Source organism: Dipteris shenzhenensis, chromosome 28 (assembly GCF_047967505.1).
Source record: "Dipteris shenzhenensis isolate YYH24624 ecotype China chromosome 28, Dip_SZ_1.0, whole genome shotgun sequence".
Lineage (NCBI taxonomy): Eukaryota > Viridiplantae > Streptophyta > Polypodiopsida > Gleicheniales > Dipteridaceae > Dipteris > Dipteris shenzhenensis.
The window spans coordinates 17,953,279-17,974,574 of NC_141623.1; the positions used below are offsets into that span (position 1 = coordinate 17,953,279).

General features: G+C 40.2%; 1 protein-coding gene across 1 annotated transcript; it reads right to left on the bottom strand.

Annotated features, from left to right (window-relative positions):
* Positions 1-13,029: 13,029 nt before the first annotated feature.
* LOC147883270 (cyanovirin-N homolog) lies at positions 13,030-13,374 on the bottom strand. The gene has a single exon (XM_087399453.1). It carries the CDS (start codon positions 13,372-13,374, stop codon positions 13,030-13,032), a length of 345 nt encoding a protein of 114 aa, XP_087255579.1.
* Between the last annotated feature and the right edge of the window lie 7,922 nt (positions 13,375-21,296).

Consider the following 21,296-nt stretch of genomic DNA (forward strand, 5'->3'; position numbering starts at 1 on the left):
TTGAGGCCAACAGTCCTCTTGCACATATTTCTATCGGGTAATGTAGACACAGAGAAGGCATTGACATTGCTTGTGTTGATCTAAGAATTACTAAGGCACTATTCTCACTACAACTCAAGAGATGCTAGCGTGCCAAGAAATTTTATCTTGGCATACATGGGGAAAGCTGCATTCAATGTGGGTCGAACAACCATTCACTCTACACTCCATGTGCCATTGATGACCTCAACATAAAAATCCTATATAAGAACTTGGACTTAATAGTTTTTATGAGGATTTCCTCATTGGGCAAAATACATTTATTCCAACAGACATGCATATCTGGCGATATCAAACACAACCATTTGGAGCCATTTGGAAGTGTGGATGTGCTACTTTATGGAGACTTATGCCAAGCAAGCCCAACAAAGGATGCATGGATCTTCTTAGACAACCTTGCAACCTTAACTATCTTACCTTCCATTTGGAAGGACCACATAATGTACTATGAGCCAAAGAATCCAATGCTTCGAAATGATCACAAGTTTTTGGAGATTTGAACTTGCATTCAAATTGGAATGCAAATAGACATGGATTTGAACTTCTTAAATGGCCTATATCATCGTGCATCTCTAAAAAAATAAGATATTCCACACTTCTACTACACAAATGTAGCAAAAGACAAGCAAAGTAACGACCTTCCTCAAAGCAATAGACATTAATCACAAGACATTAGCAAGGCAAACCCAACTACCAACTAGCCCAAAGAATACAGGTCTTCATGCTGAGCTAAGACTTAAACCTGGCATGATAACTTCGAACTTTTATCTAGAAATCTAAACATTGTGGATGGCCAGCTAGTTAATGGGGCTGATGCCATTTTCATGGAGCCCACCATAGAAAGAAAACCATTCATTGTATGGGTGCATTTCACCTCAAGGTGTTCACCTAAAAAAATTTAGTGTACCACGTGCATTCAAAAGGAGGGGCCAACTTTTTGGAAAAATTAAACAGAATTACAATAACAGGAGGTGTTTTTTAATTCAAATTTTGAAAAAATTCACTTAGTTCATAAGGAAAGAGGATTGTTTTTATTGTGGGAGAAATTTTAGCTGAGGGATTTTTTCAATACCCTTTGAACACATGTGATACATAGGGTTTCTTAGTAGTGCACCTGCCGAGCATTTCACTAACAATAAAATTGGATCCAAAACATGTAGCAAGAACTCCATATTCTACACAAGCAAAGCCCATCCTTCATGGATACCAATCTTCCAAGTCACTCTTGAATTCCATATAGGAAAGAACCTTCTCAACACAATTTGTAGGCACCAATTCCCACTACAACTAGCAGTTACTCGCCCAATTCATCGATCACAAGGGCTTTCAATGGACTACTTAGGATTCGATCCTATCGGCATAAAATTGGCATGGGCTTGCTTATACGGCATTATTATGAGTTTGTGTCCATCTAACCTCTACATGTTGCAAACATTAGAAATGAAACACATCAAAGTAGACATATCTATTTTGCAAGAAATTGAGCAATTAAAAACAACATGAGCATGGAAATTTGACTACATCAATCTCATCCAACAATACACATCACTACCAATCTTATACTCCTTGAATACAAGGACATTTAAAAATCACAAGGAAGCTATATTTGTTCAGAGGAAGAGAAAGAGAAGAGAGATGGACACAAGAGTTCTGTAGAGAGGAAGAGAAAGAGGAGAGAGACCGACACAAGAGTTGCTCCCAAGAAACTGATTCTATTCATAGATCATAGGCATATATATAGTTGAGGACTAGGCTGAGTTAGGGCAAGCTATATATAGCTCTAACACCCCACTCAAACTAGGCCGTCTAGCTACGGATGAAAAAACCCTTAGGGAGTACAAGGGAAAAACCTGAACCACTATATATATCTATGTGAAAATATATACACAAAGGATGGCCATATGCCAATTTGAATGATACAGTGTAATGCTAGATGATACAGTGCAAATTGCATGTGGATAAAACAAGAGCATAAGACAACCACTTGTCCATAGTACAGTGCAAAGTATAGGCACTATGTTTGGTGCATCATATAGTGCAAAGTATGTGTGAAAAATAGAAAAATCTTCCTAGAAATCTCAACTTGTTTGACATAGTGATGATGCATAATCAGGGCTTGAGATGTTCTATTAGATATGCTCAATGCCCCACCCTCCTGGTGACCACCAGTGGTCTAAGGTGCTCAAGCTGTAAGGCCCCCATATGAGGAGAAGCCATGTGTGAGACCAGGACACTGGATGGTGGATCGTGACTTGCATGTCAGATGAGGACTATCAATGAGATTATTGATGGTAGAAAGGTGATTGTGTGGGAGCCCCTTATTCTTATGGAAGCCTGGGGGCCAGTGGCCCCCCTGGTGCAGGTTTGGGGGTGGGAGCCCTCGAGGCGATGGTATAGGGAATATTCCTTGAATATTTCATGGATGACTAGTCGATTCCACCGACTAGGTTGACTGGTCGGCTCCACTAACTAGGTCAACTGGTCGACTCCACTGACTACGTTGATCTGACTACCACCCTCATAGCTATAAAGAGGCGACCTCTGCCGTCCATTGTATCATATCAGATCTTCTAGCTAGTAGCTCTTCACCTAGTATCTATCTAGATCGCCATCTAAGCTCCAATGTGGGAGTGCACGGGTGGATGGAGCCATCATTTGTACTATATTAGTATTGAAGGAAAAGTTTTTTCCTCTCCAGTTTGCTGTGTAATCTATATTCTTTGTTCATTTTTTGTTCTATTGCGTCATGTAATTTAACAAGTTATCAAAGCCTAGGCTGCTCTAAGGATCGAAGAATAGAAGAGAGGCAAGGGCTTCAACAGCATATGGAGTGATGGCAACAGGAAGCAACTCAACAGGAAGTAGCTCGAGTTTAGCAGCTGCTACTACACCAACAATCCAGGTGTTGAGGATTCGCCCACCAAAATTATTGCTATTCTAGATTCATATGAGCTTCTGGAGATAGTATTAGGGACTGACCCTGAACCACAAGGAACCCCCGACCCAACAAAATCCGAGGAGTATGATATCTCCCAATGCTAACCTTCTATGAGCTTGGAAACATAGGAACGCAGATGCTCTATGTGCCCTGGTAACAAGTACTACTGATAGTGCTTTGACCTTGATTTAGGATACATCTAAGGCAACTATGGCCTGGAACATATTGAAGAGTCACTATGAGACGCGGAATCAGACAAGGATCCAGAACCTAGAGAATCAGCTTGCATTAGAGAAGTTCAATGCAGGAGAGATAGCAAAGGTGCTCATAACTCGAATCAAAAATCTACATGACCAGATGGCTGGTGCTGGGATACAAAAGACTAGTGAAGAACTAGCTCGGCAGTGTCTCTAGATATGTCCACCAAGGTTTGATGGATTGGTAATAGTGCTTAACACTCAGGTGAGACCCCAACCATTGTCATTTGAGGAGTTTTGTGCTTTACTTATGGAGGAGGAATTGAGGCTTAAAGCTCGAGATGGAGGCGGCAATGGGGATGCTAATTTCTCTGCCACTACGAAAGGCAAAGGTGGTTCCTCCACCAAAGGTGAGTCCTCTACTAGTGGTGGTAAAAAGAAGAAGGGCAGCAAGAAGAAGTTTCAGGGAGAATGCTTCTACTGCAAAAAGAAGGGCCATATGATTGCAGATTGCCAGGTCAAGAAAGCAGATGAAAAGAATGGTATCCTAAAGAAGACAAATAAGGGGAAAGAGATAGCTAACACAGCAGAAGTAGAGTTGGATCTATTGCTGGCCATTGAGGAAGAGTGTTCCTCATTTCAAGAAGCTTCAACCACTGATTCATGGGTGTTGGATAGTGGTGCCTCCCGTCACATGACTTGCAAGAAGGGTTTATATTGTTCCATGTAGCCTCTATAGGAACCCATCACCATGACGGTTGGTAATAACGCAAAATGCCTTGTTGAGGGTACAGGTACAGTTTCATTTGTTTCTGTGAATCGAGATGTTAAGAAACTATCTAATGTACTATATGTTCCACAGATCAAGAGAAATTTGCTATCAATTGCTTCCATAACTGACCTTGACCATGAGGTGAGGTTCAACAAGACAGGAGCAAAAATTATGGATATTGCAGGCAATCTTGTTGGCACATGAGTAAGGAGGAACAACCTATATGAGCTAAGTTCTCTTATAGCCACCACTGGAGTGGGCACAAGTAGACTTTGGCATGAAAGATTCACCCACATCAAATTTGTAGTGCTAAAGGAGATGCAGAAGCAAGGTATGGTTGCTCACTTACCTGCAGTCATAGAAATCAAAGAACCATGTGAAGCTTGCATGATGGGCAAGCAATAGAGAAAGGCATTCCCACAAGAAAGCAAGAATAGAGCAAATGCTCCCCTAGAGTTGGTGCATGTTGACTTGTGCGGTAAGATGCCTACATAGGCCTTGGGGGGACCTTCCTATTTTTTATTGATTGTAGACGACTATAGTAGGAAGATGTGGGTGTACTTTCTTCGCAAAAAGGCTCAAGCTTTTGGTAAATTTAAAGAATAGCTACAGCTTGTTGAAAATGAAGCAGGGAAAAAAGTGAAGAAAATCAGATCGGATGGTGGTGGTGAGTTTGTTTCTATAGAGTTTGGAGATTTTTGCAAGAGCAAAGGGATCAAGTGACAAATGATGACACTACTTACACCTCAGCAAAATTCGGTTATTGAATGCCGAATGCAGACCACGGTGGAGATGGGGAGGTGTATGTTAAAAGGTGCTAGATTACCAAACCACTTTTGGGATAAGGCTACCAATACTATAGTTTACATACTTAATCGCAACTATACAAAGGCACTCAAAGGTAAAACACCACATGAGGCTTACAGTGATAAGAAGCCATCTATATCCCACTTCAGAACGTTTGGGTGTGAATGCTATCTGCATGTACTAGACAAAGAGAGAAACAAGCTACAACCAAAAAGCACCAAATGTATCTTCTTAGGCTATTGTGATGAGAAGAAAGCCTATAAGTTGTATGACCAAGAGTCAAAGAAGATCATAGCGAGCCGCGATGTGGTGTTTGGGGAGCAGCCACATGTAGTGGAGGTAGAGAAGAGCTCTTCCACTTTATCATCAAGCGAAGAGGTAATTCACTATGGATCTGCTGCCCCAAGAGGTATAAAGGAGGAGGAAATATCAGATGATGAAGGTATAAGTCACCAACCTGTTGGTACACCACTGGAAAAGCCATTTCCGTGATGGGTAAGGCAGCTCTATGACGATGATAACCAGATGCCTATATCTATTGAGCAGCATGCAGATGGACCAAGGCAATCTCAGAGAATCGAGGAGTAAAGGAGGGCTTCTGCTCACATAGTCAATATGGCCTTGATGGCTGAGATTATTGCAGAAGTAAAGGAGCCTACGAGTTTGGAGGAAGCACTTGCAGACCGAGATTGGAAAAATGCTATGCAAGTAGAATATGATAGCATCATGAAGAATGAAACTTGGGAGCTGGTAGATCGACCACCTAACAGAAAGGTTATTGGCACCAAGTGGGTTTGGAAGGTAAAGTACAAGGCCGATGGGACTTTGGAAAAGTACAAAGCTAGATTGGTTGCACAAGGATTTCCATAGGTTGAAGGGTTTGATTTTCAGGAATCTTTTGCTCCGACTGCCAAAATGACCACTACTCACACAGTACTATCGGTGGCTACTCATTAAAAGTGGCCAGTTTATTAAATGGATGTTAAATCAGCATTCTTGAATGGTGACCTCAAGGAGGAGGTGTATGTGGCTCAGCCACCTGGGTTTGAGGCCCCCCATTTTGAGAACAAGGTATGTAAGCTGAAGAAGGCTTTGTACGGGCTGAAACAGGCCCCAAGAGCATGGTACCAATGGATAGACAAATTCTTTCATAAATTAAACTTCAAAAGATGTGCCTCAGATGCTAACTTGTATGTGTATAGGAAAGGTGGAAAAACTGCTATTATTGCTCTATATGTGGATGATCTCCTTATTACAGGTGACTATGAAGACATGATCCAATAGACTAGAAAAGCATTGAGGACGGAGTTTGAGATGATAGACTTAGGCTTGATGCACTACTGTTTGGGGATTGAAGTCTCGCAAGAGCCAGGCAAGATCTTCATCTCTCAACAAAAATATGCAAGGGAGATCTTGAAGGCATTTGGTATGTTCGAGTGCAAGGAGATAGCTACACCTATGGAGGTAAATGCAAGGTTGTCTATGGAGGATGCCTCACCACGAGCAGACATTGGGAGATACAGGAAGTTGGTTGGCAGTCTCATCTATCTGTGCAACACCAGATCGGACATCAATTTTGGTGTTGGTGTTTTGAGCAGGTTCTCCAATAAGCCCCGAGAGTATTATTGAAATGTAGGAATGCGGATGCTCAGGTATGTGAAGGGCACTCTTGATTATGGCATCACCTATGGTACAGGCACTTCCTTGGTTGGTCATTATGACTCAGATTGGGCTAGAGATGTTGATTCCAGGAAATCAGTTTCTGGATATTGTCTCTCTTTAAGTTCAGATATCGTGTCTTGAATCAGTAAGAAACAACCAACAGTGGCACTGTCTTCTACCGAGGCTGAGTACAAGGCAGCATGTTTTGCTGCATGTGAAGTAGTGTGGCTGAGGAGGGGAGTGCAAGAGGATGAGGCAACTATTCTGAGGTGTGACAATCAAAGTTGCATGGCCATTGCTAAAAATCCAGTGTTTCGTGCGCACACAAAACATATAGAGATTCAATATCACTATGTGCGTGATTTGATCAAGGACGGGATAGTGGAATCGGTCTACTATCCAACACAGAAAAATGGAGCAGATATCTTCACCAAGGCACTCGGGAAGGATCCTTCAAGGTCATCTTTAGAGACTCAGCATTGGGCTAAGAAGGTAGTTCACCTACGGGTGGACATTGAGATGTTCTATTAGATATGCTCAATGCCCCACCCTCCTGGTAACCACCAATGGTCCAACGTGCTCAAGTTGTAAGGCCCCCATATGAGGAGAAGCCATGTGTGAGCTCGGTACACTGGATGGATCTTGACTTGCATGTCAGATGAGGTATATCAATGAGATTGTTAATGGTAGAAAGGTGATTGTGTGGGAGCCCCTTATTCTTACTGGGACCTGGGGGCTAGTTGGGGGGTCCCAAGAGGGCCAACAGCCCCTTAGTGGGCGTTCAGGGGCGGGAGCCCTCGAGAAGATGATATAAGGAATATTCCTTGAATATTCCATGAACGACTAGTCAGTTCCACCAACTAGGTTGACTGGTCGGCTCCACCGACTAGGTCGACTGGTCGACTCCACCGACTACATTGATCCGACTACCACTCTCATAGCTATAAAGAGGAAACCTCCTCAATCCATTGTATCAGATCGGTTTAGATCAGATCAAATCTTCTAGCTAGTAGCTCTTCACCTAGTATCTATCTAGATCACCATTTAAGCTCCACTGTGGGAGCGCACGAGTGGACAGAGCGATCATCTGTACTACATCAATATTAAAGGAAAAGTTTGTTCCTCTCCAGTTTGCTGTGTACTCTATAATCTTTGTCCAGTTTGCTGTGTAATTTAACATGTTTAAGTTCGATGTTTGAGCTCTTCATTTGAATAGTAGAGCTTGTTGTCTCCAAGTTCAATTTGGTCAAACCTCCTCAAACCTTTATAATCATGCCTTCATGTTTTGCACAATTCATCCACATAAAATGACCGATTTCATGTAGTGTATATGAACACAGCAAATATTCAAGTGTCCGTTTCTATTGTACCAAGGATGAATGTATGTGGAAATTGCTCGGAAATTGCTTCAGTCACTCCAAAGATGAGTATGGAGGGGCGATTTGAGATGTCCACAAAGCTAGGGCTGAAATGTCTCTTGGGTAGCATAAGAAAGCCATAGCAACACAATAGGAAGGCCCATAAAGTTGCTGCAAATCAAGAACCAATAATCCAAAAACACAACGAGCCTTCGGGCATCCTGAAGTATCGGATTTGATATGTTCCATAAAGCTAGGGCTGAAATGTCACTTGCGTAGTGTAAGAAAGCCATAGCAACACAATAGAAAGGCCCATAATGATACTAAAAATCAAGAACCAATAATCTAGAAACACAACGAGCATTCGAACATCCGAAAGTACCGAACAATTGAGCATCCCAGAAGTATCGAACAACTGGGCAGCCAGAAGTACCAAACAACTGAAAATACAAACAATTGGGCATCCCAAAAGTACCAAATAACTGGGCAACCGGAAGTACCGAACAACCAAAAATACAACAAGAATAAGCCACGCACGTATGACAAGAGGCAAGCTTGTGTGGATTAGACATAGCTTACATAATCATAGCGAGAATGAAATAACCACCTCTTCGCATCCAAAAGTACAGAACAACTGGGAAGACGAGCATCCAAGATTACAAAAACCATCCAAAAGTAACCAAGAAAATGGGCATCCGGGAACAGTGATCACATCCAAGCAAGTACTCAACAGTAATGCATATGTGCCACGTCCAAACGAGTACTTAATAAATAATCCATATGTGCCATGTCCAAACAAGTACTCAAGAAGTAATCCATATGTGTTCATCTGAAAGACATTGAATGTTGCCACGTGCAAATGAGTACGCAATATTGCCATGTCCAAATGAGTACTCAATAAGTAATCCATATGTGTCCATCATGAAAGCCAGATAAATATGTGTCACATCCAAACGAGGACTTAGTAATAATCCATGTACCACGTCCAGACGAGTAAATATGTGTCACATCCAAACAAGGAGTCAGTAATAATCCATGTACCACATCTAGATGAATACTCAAGTAGTTAGCCATATGCCACATCCAAATGAGTACTCAAGCAATTAGCTATATGTGTTCATAAATATTATCACTTGAAAGACGTTGAACCTTGCAATGTTTAAATGAGTATGCAATAAGTAATCCATAGATGCCATGGCCAAATGAGTACTCAATAGGTCAACCATAGGTGTTCATCGTGAAAGATATATAAGTATACCTCACCACATAAAGGGTGAAATAAAAGTATGCCTTGCTTGAACCAATAAGTAAATACATACCATAAGTCATCAATAAGTTAATCGACAAAGAAGGAACAAGTCGTTGGTCTAGCAAGACCTTGCATGCACTCGTAAATATAGATGAGTATGAAAAAAAAAGTAGATGTACTCATCATGTAGGTATCGAATGTGCATTTAGTCCATTGGATTGTATCTAGGAATCTGTGCAAACCTGCATGTACTCAGAGAAACAACAGAGTGTGATGAAAGAGAACATATGAGCTCACCTTCGAAATAAACGAGTGCTTTGAAAATGACAGGAAAACATGTGAGAAGCACCTTTGCATATGTGAAGTAACGTATCCAAGGAGTAATGATATCAAAGCTAAATAGAAAAGAAACATTGAAAGAAAACATGTTAGAATGTTAACAATGTAAAACATTCAGCAAGTCCTTTTCTTTCATAGGATAGACCAACTTATGAAAGTGAAGCTAGTGTTGAATACATGATAAGCAAGTCAAGCAAGATGTTAGCTTATAAGAGAGAAAGAAACATTAGATCGACATTTTCTTTTACATATCAAGCACACCTACATGATATTTAGCCTACTCCAGATCAAATACAATGGATGGCCTATACGCATGCTTGATTAACAAAGATGAAAGAGAACCTACTTTCAAAATCATAAGATAATTGAAAGTAACTCTCACCTTCAAAATAACATAAAACATTTAGGAAATCAAAAGTAAATGATAAGATAATCGAAGAAAATCTAGCCTTCAAAACAATACAAAATATTTTGAAAGCTCCCTTGAATCAATCAGCTCATGCTGAAAGTAAAGCTTGATATAGAATATTTGGCAAGTCAACCAAGATTTTTGGAAACTTGAAGCTATACCTAAACTTGCTAGCAAAACATAATAATACATGTATTATCATTGTGGATAAAGCACCAAGCATATGAATGTAGTGGAATATAAATAATAGAACCTTTCAAGTAGAATATCAAGAACAACGCATTGTACTGAACTATGATGATATCATGGTTCCCAATCATGTACAACATTAAAAGAAAGTTGGTTTATCTCTATACCAATAGGCAAAGAAAAGCTCCAACACATAGATGTATGTCATAGTGATTGCTAAAAAACAATCAAGTTTTGTGAGGCACTCGAGTATAGATATTGATAGAGCTCTTTGGTTGAAGGATGTTCTATGAATGTTGAGTAGCAAAGCACTTACACAAAGACTCAGCAAGCGATGAACTAAATAAGAAACTGGTCAGTAAAGGATGCACTAAATAAAAACTAGCTTAATATATGTGAAGCATCATTGGCTTTTACTTTTGCAAAAGCAGCATGAAACCACAAGTGCTGAAGCGCTAAACTCTTGTTTTCACTGATGACCTAATAGAAATCAAAATTTTCTTTCATATGATAGATAATGTTTTGTCCAAGTGATTTTCTCAATCAACTTTCTGGACTCTTGAACGTATATAATTACCACTGCAAAAGTATATAGATTGGGCTACCTTACTCTTAGTGACAAGATTGAGACTCTACTTGGCATCGATTAGATAAGATCTTGATCCCTAAATATTCACTACGCCTACAACAACGATCCTACACTCTTATGGATATGACCGATGGGTGTTGGTTCTCCTCTTCATCTAAATTTTTATGGAGTCCTATAGCTAAAGAAGTTTTCTTTATGTGATTGAGCATCTTATTTCTTCATGTGTGAATGTAAAAGCATGATATGCCAATGTGTTAAATCTAAGGGAACACAAATATTGAGTGCAAGATGGTGTGATCAACTGGTGGAGACTGAAAGTGGAAGGGCGACACCGTATCAGAAAGCTTCTTATCATTAAGTATATTTTTTTTCATTGCTTTTGCTTTTGTTTCAAATATTGTTGATTCTATGAAAGTATGAACCTTTTCCATCCTCATGTCCTAGATCAATTCTTCTCTGTTATGAGTGTTCATCTTCATGTCCAAACACTCTTCTACCAGTTTATTGACAGCAGGCAGTAAAAAGAAACAACCATAACTTTCTTACCTGAAAATGGAATATAGTAATCCAACTAGTCAAAATAACCGGCGCATATGCTTAAAACAAGCCTGAGCATGCCGTTTTCATTAATCATGACCTTTGTGATGCATCTTTGATAACTTTTGCATATCAACTCAAAACCTAGTGATAAAGTAGTCAAAACGATTAGAAAGAATGTTCTGTGAATGATTGTGTTGCCAAATTGACAAAAAAACATATCGCTTTCTCCTCATAGTCATGCTAGAGCATAGCCAGGGTCTAATACCATGTTGAGAGGAAGAGAAAGAAGAGAGAGACGGACACAAGAGTTGTGTTGAGAGGAAGAGAAAGAGGAGAGAGACCGACACAAGAGTTTCTCCCAAGAAAGTGATTCTATTCATAGATCATAGGCATATATATAGTTGAGGACTAGGCTAAGTTAGGGCAAGCTATATATAGCTCTAACAATATTATATAGTCCAAACATTCTTGCATCACAAATATTTTTCCTACAAGAAATACATCCCCAATCTTGTCATGACTCTAACATTCTAAAATTCAAACATACCACTAAAACAAAGGGGGTTGGAATTTCTACTTACTATAAAAGTGAAATAAATCTAATAGGCAAACAACATTACTTCAATGATGGCATTGAGTGCTTGTTAACAAATTTTCAACATTTGTCCTTGCAAAATTTACCTATAATAAATGTATATAAGCCAGCAAGAATAAATAAATATCCTCATCCATACACTAAGTCGTATCCTCAATAATTTAAATACAAACATTCCCACATATATCTTAGGAGACTTCAACATTGATTATACTATGAAAACAAATAACATGGAGAAACTCCTCATGTACATGAAACGTTACAAAATGAAATAACTCATTCACAAGCCCACTACAATTCATAATTCAACTTTGGATCATATATGGACAAACACATTCATTGATAACCGATTTCCGAGCTTATGTTATGGAGAGGGAAAAGAGGGGAGATAGCTATTTTTGTTATGTTGTGCAAATGCAACACGAGGGGAAATAGGGGAGAAATAGAGTGGGACCAGGGGAAATGGCACCCCATGGTCTAGACCTCATGGTCCTATTTCCCCTAACCTTGAGAACCATTGATGTGACATTTCGGTACTATTGATGTGACATTTCCTTATAGCCCTTTCTAATTTTCTCTTGGATCATTATGTTATGCATCATAGGAAAAATGTCCAAATTAGGCTTTTCCAAGGGCAAGACATCAAAATAGCCATCTCTTTTTTCCCTTCCATGAACAAGCCCCTTACAAGAGCACACTATTCATATTGGTCTCACCATTTCATTAATATACATTGCTCTTTCATAGACATCAACGTACACAACTCTTCCATAAACATTAGCCCACATTGGGAAGCCCACTTGAATCTAATTTATCTTGTTTATTTGAGCACTATGTCTATATTTGCTAAGTACTTACTGATTACCGTGTGTTCTGATTACTGTGGAATTTCGGGTTTCTGACAGTGGTAGTAGGACCGTAAGATGATAACGTTGAACCAGTGTTCACAGAAAACATTTTTCTCAACAAATCATAAAACTTGGGGTTTCAAATTTTGAAGGTTTTTCCAAAGAATTTGCCGACCTTTTAGCTAAAATATAACTAAATTGCCTAAAATTTTGCAGATTTTACAAAATTGAGAAAATAATTTTTATAGGTGAAAATAAAAATGTTACAGGTTCATTGTATATAGTTTGCAGGTTTTCTGTGAACACTGCGTTGAACCCAGAAGACAGTTACACGCATTGAAAGCGCAGTACAAGGCTGCGGGATGATGATTGAGTTATTGCCATGGACTGATACAGTTTTTTACGCTAGATCTGAGCGGTTACAAAGAACTTCTGATCATCACACCGAATCATTCCCTATCATAGTCGCTTAGAATGCTAATAATTACTTATTAGACATTAGAAGCACCATGCCAGGGCTCCATTTTGGTTAGCAATACAGCCATTTAGATCAACGCTCGTCTCTATAAGCGCACCACTTGTATCGTAACAGTTTGCGTTCAAAGTATGGCCGCCATTCACTCCACCGTTTTGACAGGACTGAGCGTATCCCCCACCGGAGCTATCGCACAGAAGTTCCCCGTTACTGTTTACAATATTCTGGTTGAGGTCAATCGATGTCGGCGCAGAATCGCCGTTGACATTGGCACACTCTGCTGATAGTGTTGATCCGTCGAGGCTCTCTCCACCACACGTCGCCCCGTAGTTGCCGCACTGCAACCACATAAAGACGATGAATGTCATTCTAGAGTGGCTTCCATAGTTATTCTAAAGCTAGCAATTGATTAATCAACGATCCTTAATTGGTTTCCACATTAATCGATATTGCTAAAACATGCTGCATCTAGAGAAGCAAAGCCGGCTGAGAATGATAATAGCAGTAATAGTAATCGCACTGATCCGTGAACTCCGTTGAGGCATAGGGGCGAAGCAAGAAGAACAAACAACAACAGGACATGGGCGAGGGTGCAGATGGCCATGCTTCTGACTAGCTTAATGGAAGTTGGATATTCACGAACTACAACTTAGCTCCCTAACTGAATGAACTTGGTGATGGAGAGGAGCTGTGCGCAACAGTCGTATTTGTAGGCCTAGAGAGCTCCCTTGTACGTGGACCGAGATAGAATAAGTCAATTTTCCAACCAATCAAACTGAAGGCACTCCCAAGGTAGTTGGCTTTTGCATGGATCCCAAAATATACACATTTGTTGTATTTTACACTGAATTACTCAAAAATCTTAATTAGTTGAAACCTTAGCCGATTATTCTCAATTTCAGCACCAAAATACGACATTGTTTCCTCCTATCTAGCCTTGAGAAAGAGGACCCATTTTTCTTAGTGGAAAGGAGATAAGGCATGATGCACACCATCCTTTTGAATATAGAGTCCTATAGGAGTCATGTATCTCGCTAAAGTCTTCTTCTCATGACAGACAATACCAAAATTATTCAAAAACGAGCTACAATTCAAAGATGCAATGCTTTATCGACACACAAAAAGCGAGCCTATTAAAAAAGGTAATAGAATGGGCTTCATAGTTTGTAGTTGGAAAAATGAAGGCTACTATGATAGCATGAGGAAGAGAATAATAGGAAGGTATGCTCACATGCAAGTCCAATGAATCTACCCCAACTAAACATGTGCTCTCATTCACCACCAAGCTTGCTAATATTGAAATAAATATCAAGCTGCACCTCAGCCACACATAGTAAGTCTGAAAAGTCTTCACTTGTCTATGATTCAAAACAACAAACTACACTAGTAGAGCTACAGGCTCAAACAAAGCCCTTTGCCTTAGTATTAAGAGCACCCTAAAAGTCCACATACTGAGAGCACAAGGTTTTAAAGGAAAGATAGAGATGAAATTGAGAAGAATTCAATGGGATTATTTGTACAATTCATGCATGAAACTTTGTAGGTGAGGTTAAAACCTTCTACATGGTCAAAAATTCAAAGCTAGATCCTACAACCATCCTCATACCTCAAATTATAGGCATGTGGCTTTTATGACTATGCAATTTAACTTATTATTGATTCTATTTTTTTATAATGACTTTTTCATAAGGACATTTTTTCGGGCATTTTATGAGTTACAAACATCGTACAAGTAAAAGTTTTTTAATTTTTTAAGTCTAGTGACCTGCAATAGTTGAAAATATTAAAGCTTTTGACTTACTTCATATCTTAATAAGTAATCAGAACCAATAAATGACAAGCAAACTCACACAAATGCAATAGACCCATGCACGATACATGTTGTAAAGCACACAAAACACACAATCACAACCAATGCAAAAGAAAAAATATACACTAGTAGTCAAGACACTCATAGAGCAAGCATCCGAGTAAGCGAGGAAACACCTAGTAGATAGTTGATACAGCAAACATACAAGCAAGAAAGAAAACACCTAGTAGATAGTCGATAGCCACATTAGCCTTCAGAATTCACCAGTAGTTCACAACACGTGGCAAATAAAATTCCACATTTGCATTGTTTACACATAGTAGATAAGCCACCACCCAACCCTAGGTCTAGAATAACCATGGTCAAATGAGACCAAAATGATGTCCTTTAGCCTAGTCTCTGCCAAGTGGAACCATAATCACATCCACCAAATCTTAGTGCCAAATTATCAAGGCAAATCCTTGTAAAATTTGTTAAAGGAAATTGCATCACACCAAGTCCTAATTAAATCCAAAGGACCCCTTGAAAACCATTGTTTAACTTGGCAGAAGAAAAAATAGGGCAACTTTTAAGAGGAAAACATAGTTATGGAATTGTAGGTCATTGGGCGAATCTATTCCTTATAGAGTTATGAAAGTGTAGGCCATTGGGCAAAGCCTTCCCAGCATAGAGTGACAAATGGTAGCCCATACTACCATTTTCAAGGCTTCAATGCATTTAAATAAACTTAAAGTTTAGATATAAGTCTATTATAAGCTAGAATGTGAGAAATTGAACCTTATAGATGGCTCCACTCGACTTATGCTGATTGAGAGTACTTAGAAGGCTGAATTCAAATCTCATATGAGGAAGTTATGTTAATTTTTGGGAAAATTTATCAAATTTTAGGCTCTATTAAATGTTACCTCCCCAACATGGAGAAGCTTCTAGATTTGCCATTCCGATAATATTTTCCACCAACACTAATATTTGCTCATTCCCACCAACACTATTCTTGGATATCATTTCCAAATTCCAAGACTAATCATCGCACTTGGGTAAAAGCGTGGTTAGGTGGAACCATTATTTTTCTTTTAGGTGGAAAATATCAAAACTACTTGTAGGATAGTTATTATTCTTAAAATTATAGCTAAATTACTTAGAACTACTTTTTATGGATAGATATCTTAAAAAGTACTAAGTATATGTAATAAGAATGCACCTACTACTGCACTACTACTATTTTTTTAATAACAAATACATGTCGAATTATATGAGTGGCTGGTTGGTCCCAAAAAAACTAAGTACAAAAAATGGCTGACTATATGGGGATATTGCCCACATCCCACACTAGAAGCCAGTAAGGTTTAGAGAGAAATTTAAACAAACAAGAACCCACTATGGAGTCTCTTTTATGGATAATCGAGGCTAGGTCAAACAGCATGACCTTAGCTCCAAGAAGGATGGTGTACACTCTAACCCCCAACCTAGCATTATTGTCACAAGAAGACAAAGCAACTATAGACATGCAAAATAGCTGGCGCGTCTATAGGTGTAGATAGAATCAATGAAAATAGAGGCGCATCTACTAGCATGTCTATTAGCACATCTACTAGTGCAGTTATTAACATGACTAACAGCGCATCTACACTATGTTTTAGACACGTATTTAGATGTAGTTATAAATGCACATCAGAGAAACTTTTTGCTATAGGCTGATAAATGTGCATCACTTCTTTCCAAAAATTGCCCATGATTACCAAAACACATGATTTTTGATAATATCAATGCTATGCACATGTCATACACCATAATATGCTTTTTGCCAAATGCACATATACAAAAATTAAGTGAGGTGAGGAGAGCTAATATCAATGATGGGCTACGGTTTGATCTGATCCTCAATGAGATCAACCCTTGCCAAAATATCTATTTCAATGTCCAAACGAATGTGGAGATATACAAATACATTCAGCCCACTACTACTTGTGCTACTATGCTCATCAAAATCAACATCACCAATGGCAGGTTCATCCTCATGGGAATGGCTTGAATATCTGTATCTCCTATCTCATGATCATCCTCCTCTCTCGTAGCATGATCATCATCACTACCATGGCCATGATCATCCTCCATACACTCCATATTAGTAAATGTACTATACATCACTTTGGAACATGGCATAATAGGTATGACGTGCCACCACCTATTATTATCCACCATTGGTTGATAGACAACCTAATTCAAACACAAATACAAACATTTTATTTTCCTTGCATAGAAGGTATCAAATATTAAAAAGTGAGTATTTTTATAAATGTGTACAGTACTTGTTCACAATGTTGCAATAGTATTAGTGTGTCCTCCTTGCTTTGCCAAAACTTTGTGGAGTCAATAGTTACAAAGCCACTTGCATGGCATTTGATTGTTGCATTAGGGCCTCTTTCCACCATGTCCTTAACCACTTGACATCCAAAACATACACAAAGAAGTGTGGAAAGTCAAGCTTAACAATATCTTGGATTGTGCCAAAATAATCATCCATGGCTCCATTGGCTCCCTCAAAGCTAGCAATGATACCACAATCTTGTGTGTTTCTCTTATCATCAATCCGTTGTGCCCTAAAATTCTTGCTCTCACACCATATAGCACATTGAACATAGTACACTACACCAAGACAAAATCGATTGAATAAGCAATCTAAATTGTTGAAAGCTCCTAACTTATTGTGGATAACATTCTATATACCAACCTTTTGCATGCATCCTCTAGCATACTCTCATTCTTCCATTGTGATATGCATCCCCTCATCTCTCTTTGCTCTCTCCATTTCATCAAGTAGCCAATCTACATGAATATCCTTTGGAAGTAATCTTAGATGCTCAGGGTATGGCACACGATATCCGTGGTGTGTATGAAAGAGGGCCCTTTCTCCTTGTCTGCTTGCCTTCTATTAAGCATGCAATAGAGGTTTAGATTATTTAGCAACTCCATGCCCATTACTTTGCTCCGTCCTTTCCCTTGAGGCACAATAAAGGTCATCCTTAGGTTGTCATCATCTCTTTATAGTCATGGGAGAGAGCTATCCACATGAACAAGAAACTCAGAAATATATACACATGACTCTTGTATCAACTAACCCTCGGCCATGCTACCTTCACGCCTTACATTTTGCCTCACAAAACCCTTCAAGGTCTTCATGAAGTGCTCGAGGAAGAACAACCATCGTGCATGTACAGTGCCGCATATAGCAATCTCATCCACCAAATGCACTATGAGATGTAGTTGGCTTGTGAGAATAGAACATGGAGAGGTCTCCTCGACTAAACAAAACACCTTTGCATCATGCATTGATACACTTCACATTTTGCATAGTGTGGAGTACCTCACAAGCTCTCCCATCTTGTAAATACAATCTGTCATGTCCTTTGATGCACTATGAGAAATGCTCATAGATAGTACGAACTGAACACATGAGCGATGCTTGATTAGTTGCTTCTACACTCACAAATTTGTAAGGAAAAAGAGATTATGCCAAGTCATACTTACTTGGAGCATCATGTGCCAATCATGAGATTTCAAGCCGTATAATTGCTCTACACCTCTTTTCTTGCTCTTTGTGAAGGCCCCCTTCAAACACCTCATGCATCCAGTGGGAGTATGAATTGTAGTGATAGCCCACTTCACCACCACCATCTCTAGCTTTGATAGATGCCACATTCTTGAAGATATGCATGGAATCAAGAAAGTGATTGGTCTTGAGGTGGGACCAATATGGTAGCCAATAAAGAATGGAGTATCTAAACAAAATATGGTGCTAGCGTGCAATCTTTATTTCCATTAAATATAGCACACAATAGTTACAAACCCTTACCGGCTCATGCCATGTGGAGGAGTCTTGGAAAGGTCCCAAATTTTCATCCAATCTCCGGCAGTGTTTATGTGGTTTATTAGGAGGTTGTTCCTTTGTACTAACCCCTCTACAAATTGTGTCCTTGCAGCTTGATATCATGGGTAGATACCCTACTCTTGCGGAGATAGCCTACCATCATGGACATCGTAGGAGGCAACATACATGGAGGCACTTTTATGATGAGGTGTTGATTACTAAGGAGCAGTATATCCGGGCTATTGGAGCACCCTTGCAAGTATTTAAAAGTACCTTAAAAATGTCAATGTTATAAATAAAGATTTGATTTTTCATACATTGATACATGTTGTCCTTCATTTACAAGCCCCTGGGGATATTGAGGAGGCAAAAGGATAGGATACTGAGGAGGAAGAAGGCAATGAAGAAGGCAATGAAGATGGGAGCGAGGGTGCAGATGACTTGGATTAGTCATAGAATTAGTACTAGAATTAGTGCTAGCTATTCTTTTTTGTACTAAAGCCATTGGCTTGGCTTCGTGCCTCTCTTGTATATACACTCCTCTTATTTTTTATACTTGAAGCCACAGGTGGCTTGGCTTTGTGCTATATGTATATACATGCACTTTTTGGGCTATGAATTAATATACACTCCTCTTTTTTTTTGGCATTCAATTTCCTTGTGCAATGTTCTATCAATGAATGCTTTGTGATCTAAATGCTTTGGAGTTGTCATATTTTATTCGGAATTGTAATCGTTGGCTATAGACGTGCACGGAATCATGCAAATTATAATGTGGTTGGCTGTAAGAATTGAATTGCATATTGTAAAAATGGGATTCTCACAACCACACAAAATACACAACATCTATAAGTGTGTCTATTAGCACATCATTCTTTTTTTTTTTTTTACAGAGCATCTATTAGCACATCTATAGGCACGTTGTGTGAAGATTTTTGAAAACCCCAAACTCGTCTGAACATATGTACATGTGAGATGTTCAACCTGTGTGTGTGCTTGCTGGCGTTCAATCAGATTTTGTGTGAGCAACTTTCGAGCACTTCATGGTATCCAGGGACGGGATGGTGTTCATCATATGTGGATGGTCAGTGGGCAATCAAATGCTAAATGACTGGTGGCATGCAATTGTGTGCACATAGTCAATGAATATGTGCTTAAGTGCCTTGGTGTGTGATATGGGGGAAATGTCTTGAGAGTGGTAAAATGTCACTGATGAGGTGGCAAATAAAGCTAAGGTGGCCAAATTGATTTGGAAAGGAGCATGCATGCACGTGGCTACGTGATGAGGACGAGGCGAGGAGGTTCTGGATGGCGAGGTGGCGACTGCAAGAAGCATGCCAGAGGAAGGATATCGGGGTCCTGGGAGAGGAACGAGAGTCTAGGAGCTACGTGAGGAGGGGCTGCTGCTTGTCGAGGGGGTTGCAACGACCACAGGAGGGAGCCTGTGAGTTCGTGAAGGGTGGTGGACACCCGGAGGATCTTAGACGACAAGGAGAGCACCGGAGGGAGGATACGGGAGCATTGTAAGCTCTGTGAGTGGGAGAGAGAGGAGTAAGGCGACGCGGATATGGAAGAGAGGAGCTCAGAAGCGACGGGGCTGTTGCTTTGCTAGGAGCTCCAGGATTAGGAGTAGCTGTGAAGCTGCCATGCTTACATGAAGGAAAAGGCGACGGGATTTTGGAGGTGGCGCTTCGCTATGGAAGGCTTGCTGGCCATCTTCACGTAACAAGCGAGGAGGAGGAGAGCCATAAGCGGGGAGCTTTGTAAGCTCTGTGAGCTGGAGGATTTTGGACCACAGGCAACGCGAGTTCGTTGAAGGCGAGAGCTATCTGTGCAAAAGGAGGCAAGCGCAGAAGTTTGCTTCTGTTGATGGAGTGGCTGAGCCATTAATGGGTTCGTAAAAGGAGATGAGAGGACAGCAGCCAACAGTGGCGAGGACGAGAGCTCGAGGAAGAAGCAGAAGTCGAGGAGCGGGCATGGACTGGAAGTAACAGGTGTGGGAGTTCTGAGAGCAGTCGATGAAGACTGTGAGGAATCACGAAAGCATGGTTCTGGAGGGAAGCGAGGAATATACGTGAACAAGGAGAGGCTAAGGCGGATGCGGGTGCTTCGTGGAGCAGTAGAGGCTCTTCTCGATGAAGGCGACACTAGAAGCAAAAGGAAGACTCTAGGAGAAGAAGGCCGTCGCAGATAGAAAGGGGATCGTGAATGGAGATTGCCATCGATAGGAGAAGCCGAGAACTGGTTTACGGATGGAAGGTCTTGGAAGAGGAGGGGTGTGGGAGCTCGCAATAGGAGGAGTTCCTTCCATAACTGGATGGTGAAGGGTGGGAGAACGACAGGGGCTGACTATATTTCGAGGTACATGCTCACTTCAAGGCTGACTGTAGAAAGGCTATGGCTAAGCAGATGCCAGGTGATGCTGAGAAGACCTTAGCGTTGGAGGTTCCTAGAGATGATGATCTGTTGTAGTTGGTTGAGCAAGGTTATTTGAAAGTAGGGTGGCCGTTGTTTGAACGTGCAACTGTGGGTAGGAGAAGCCGTGGTCTCAACTATGCGTGTGGATTCTTGTTAGAGGAAGAGGGATGTTATGGCGAGCTCTAAGGTTGAGG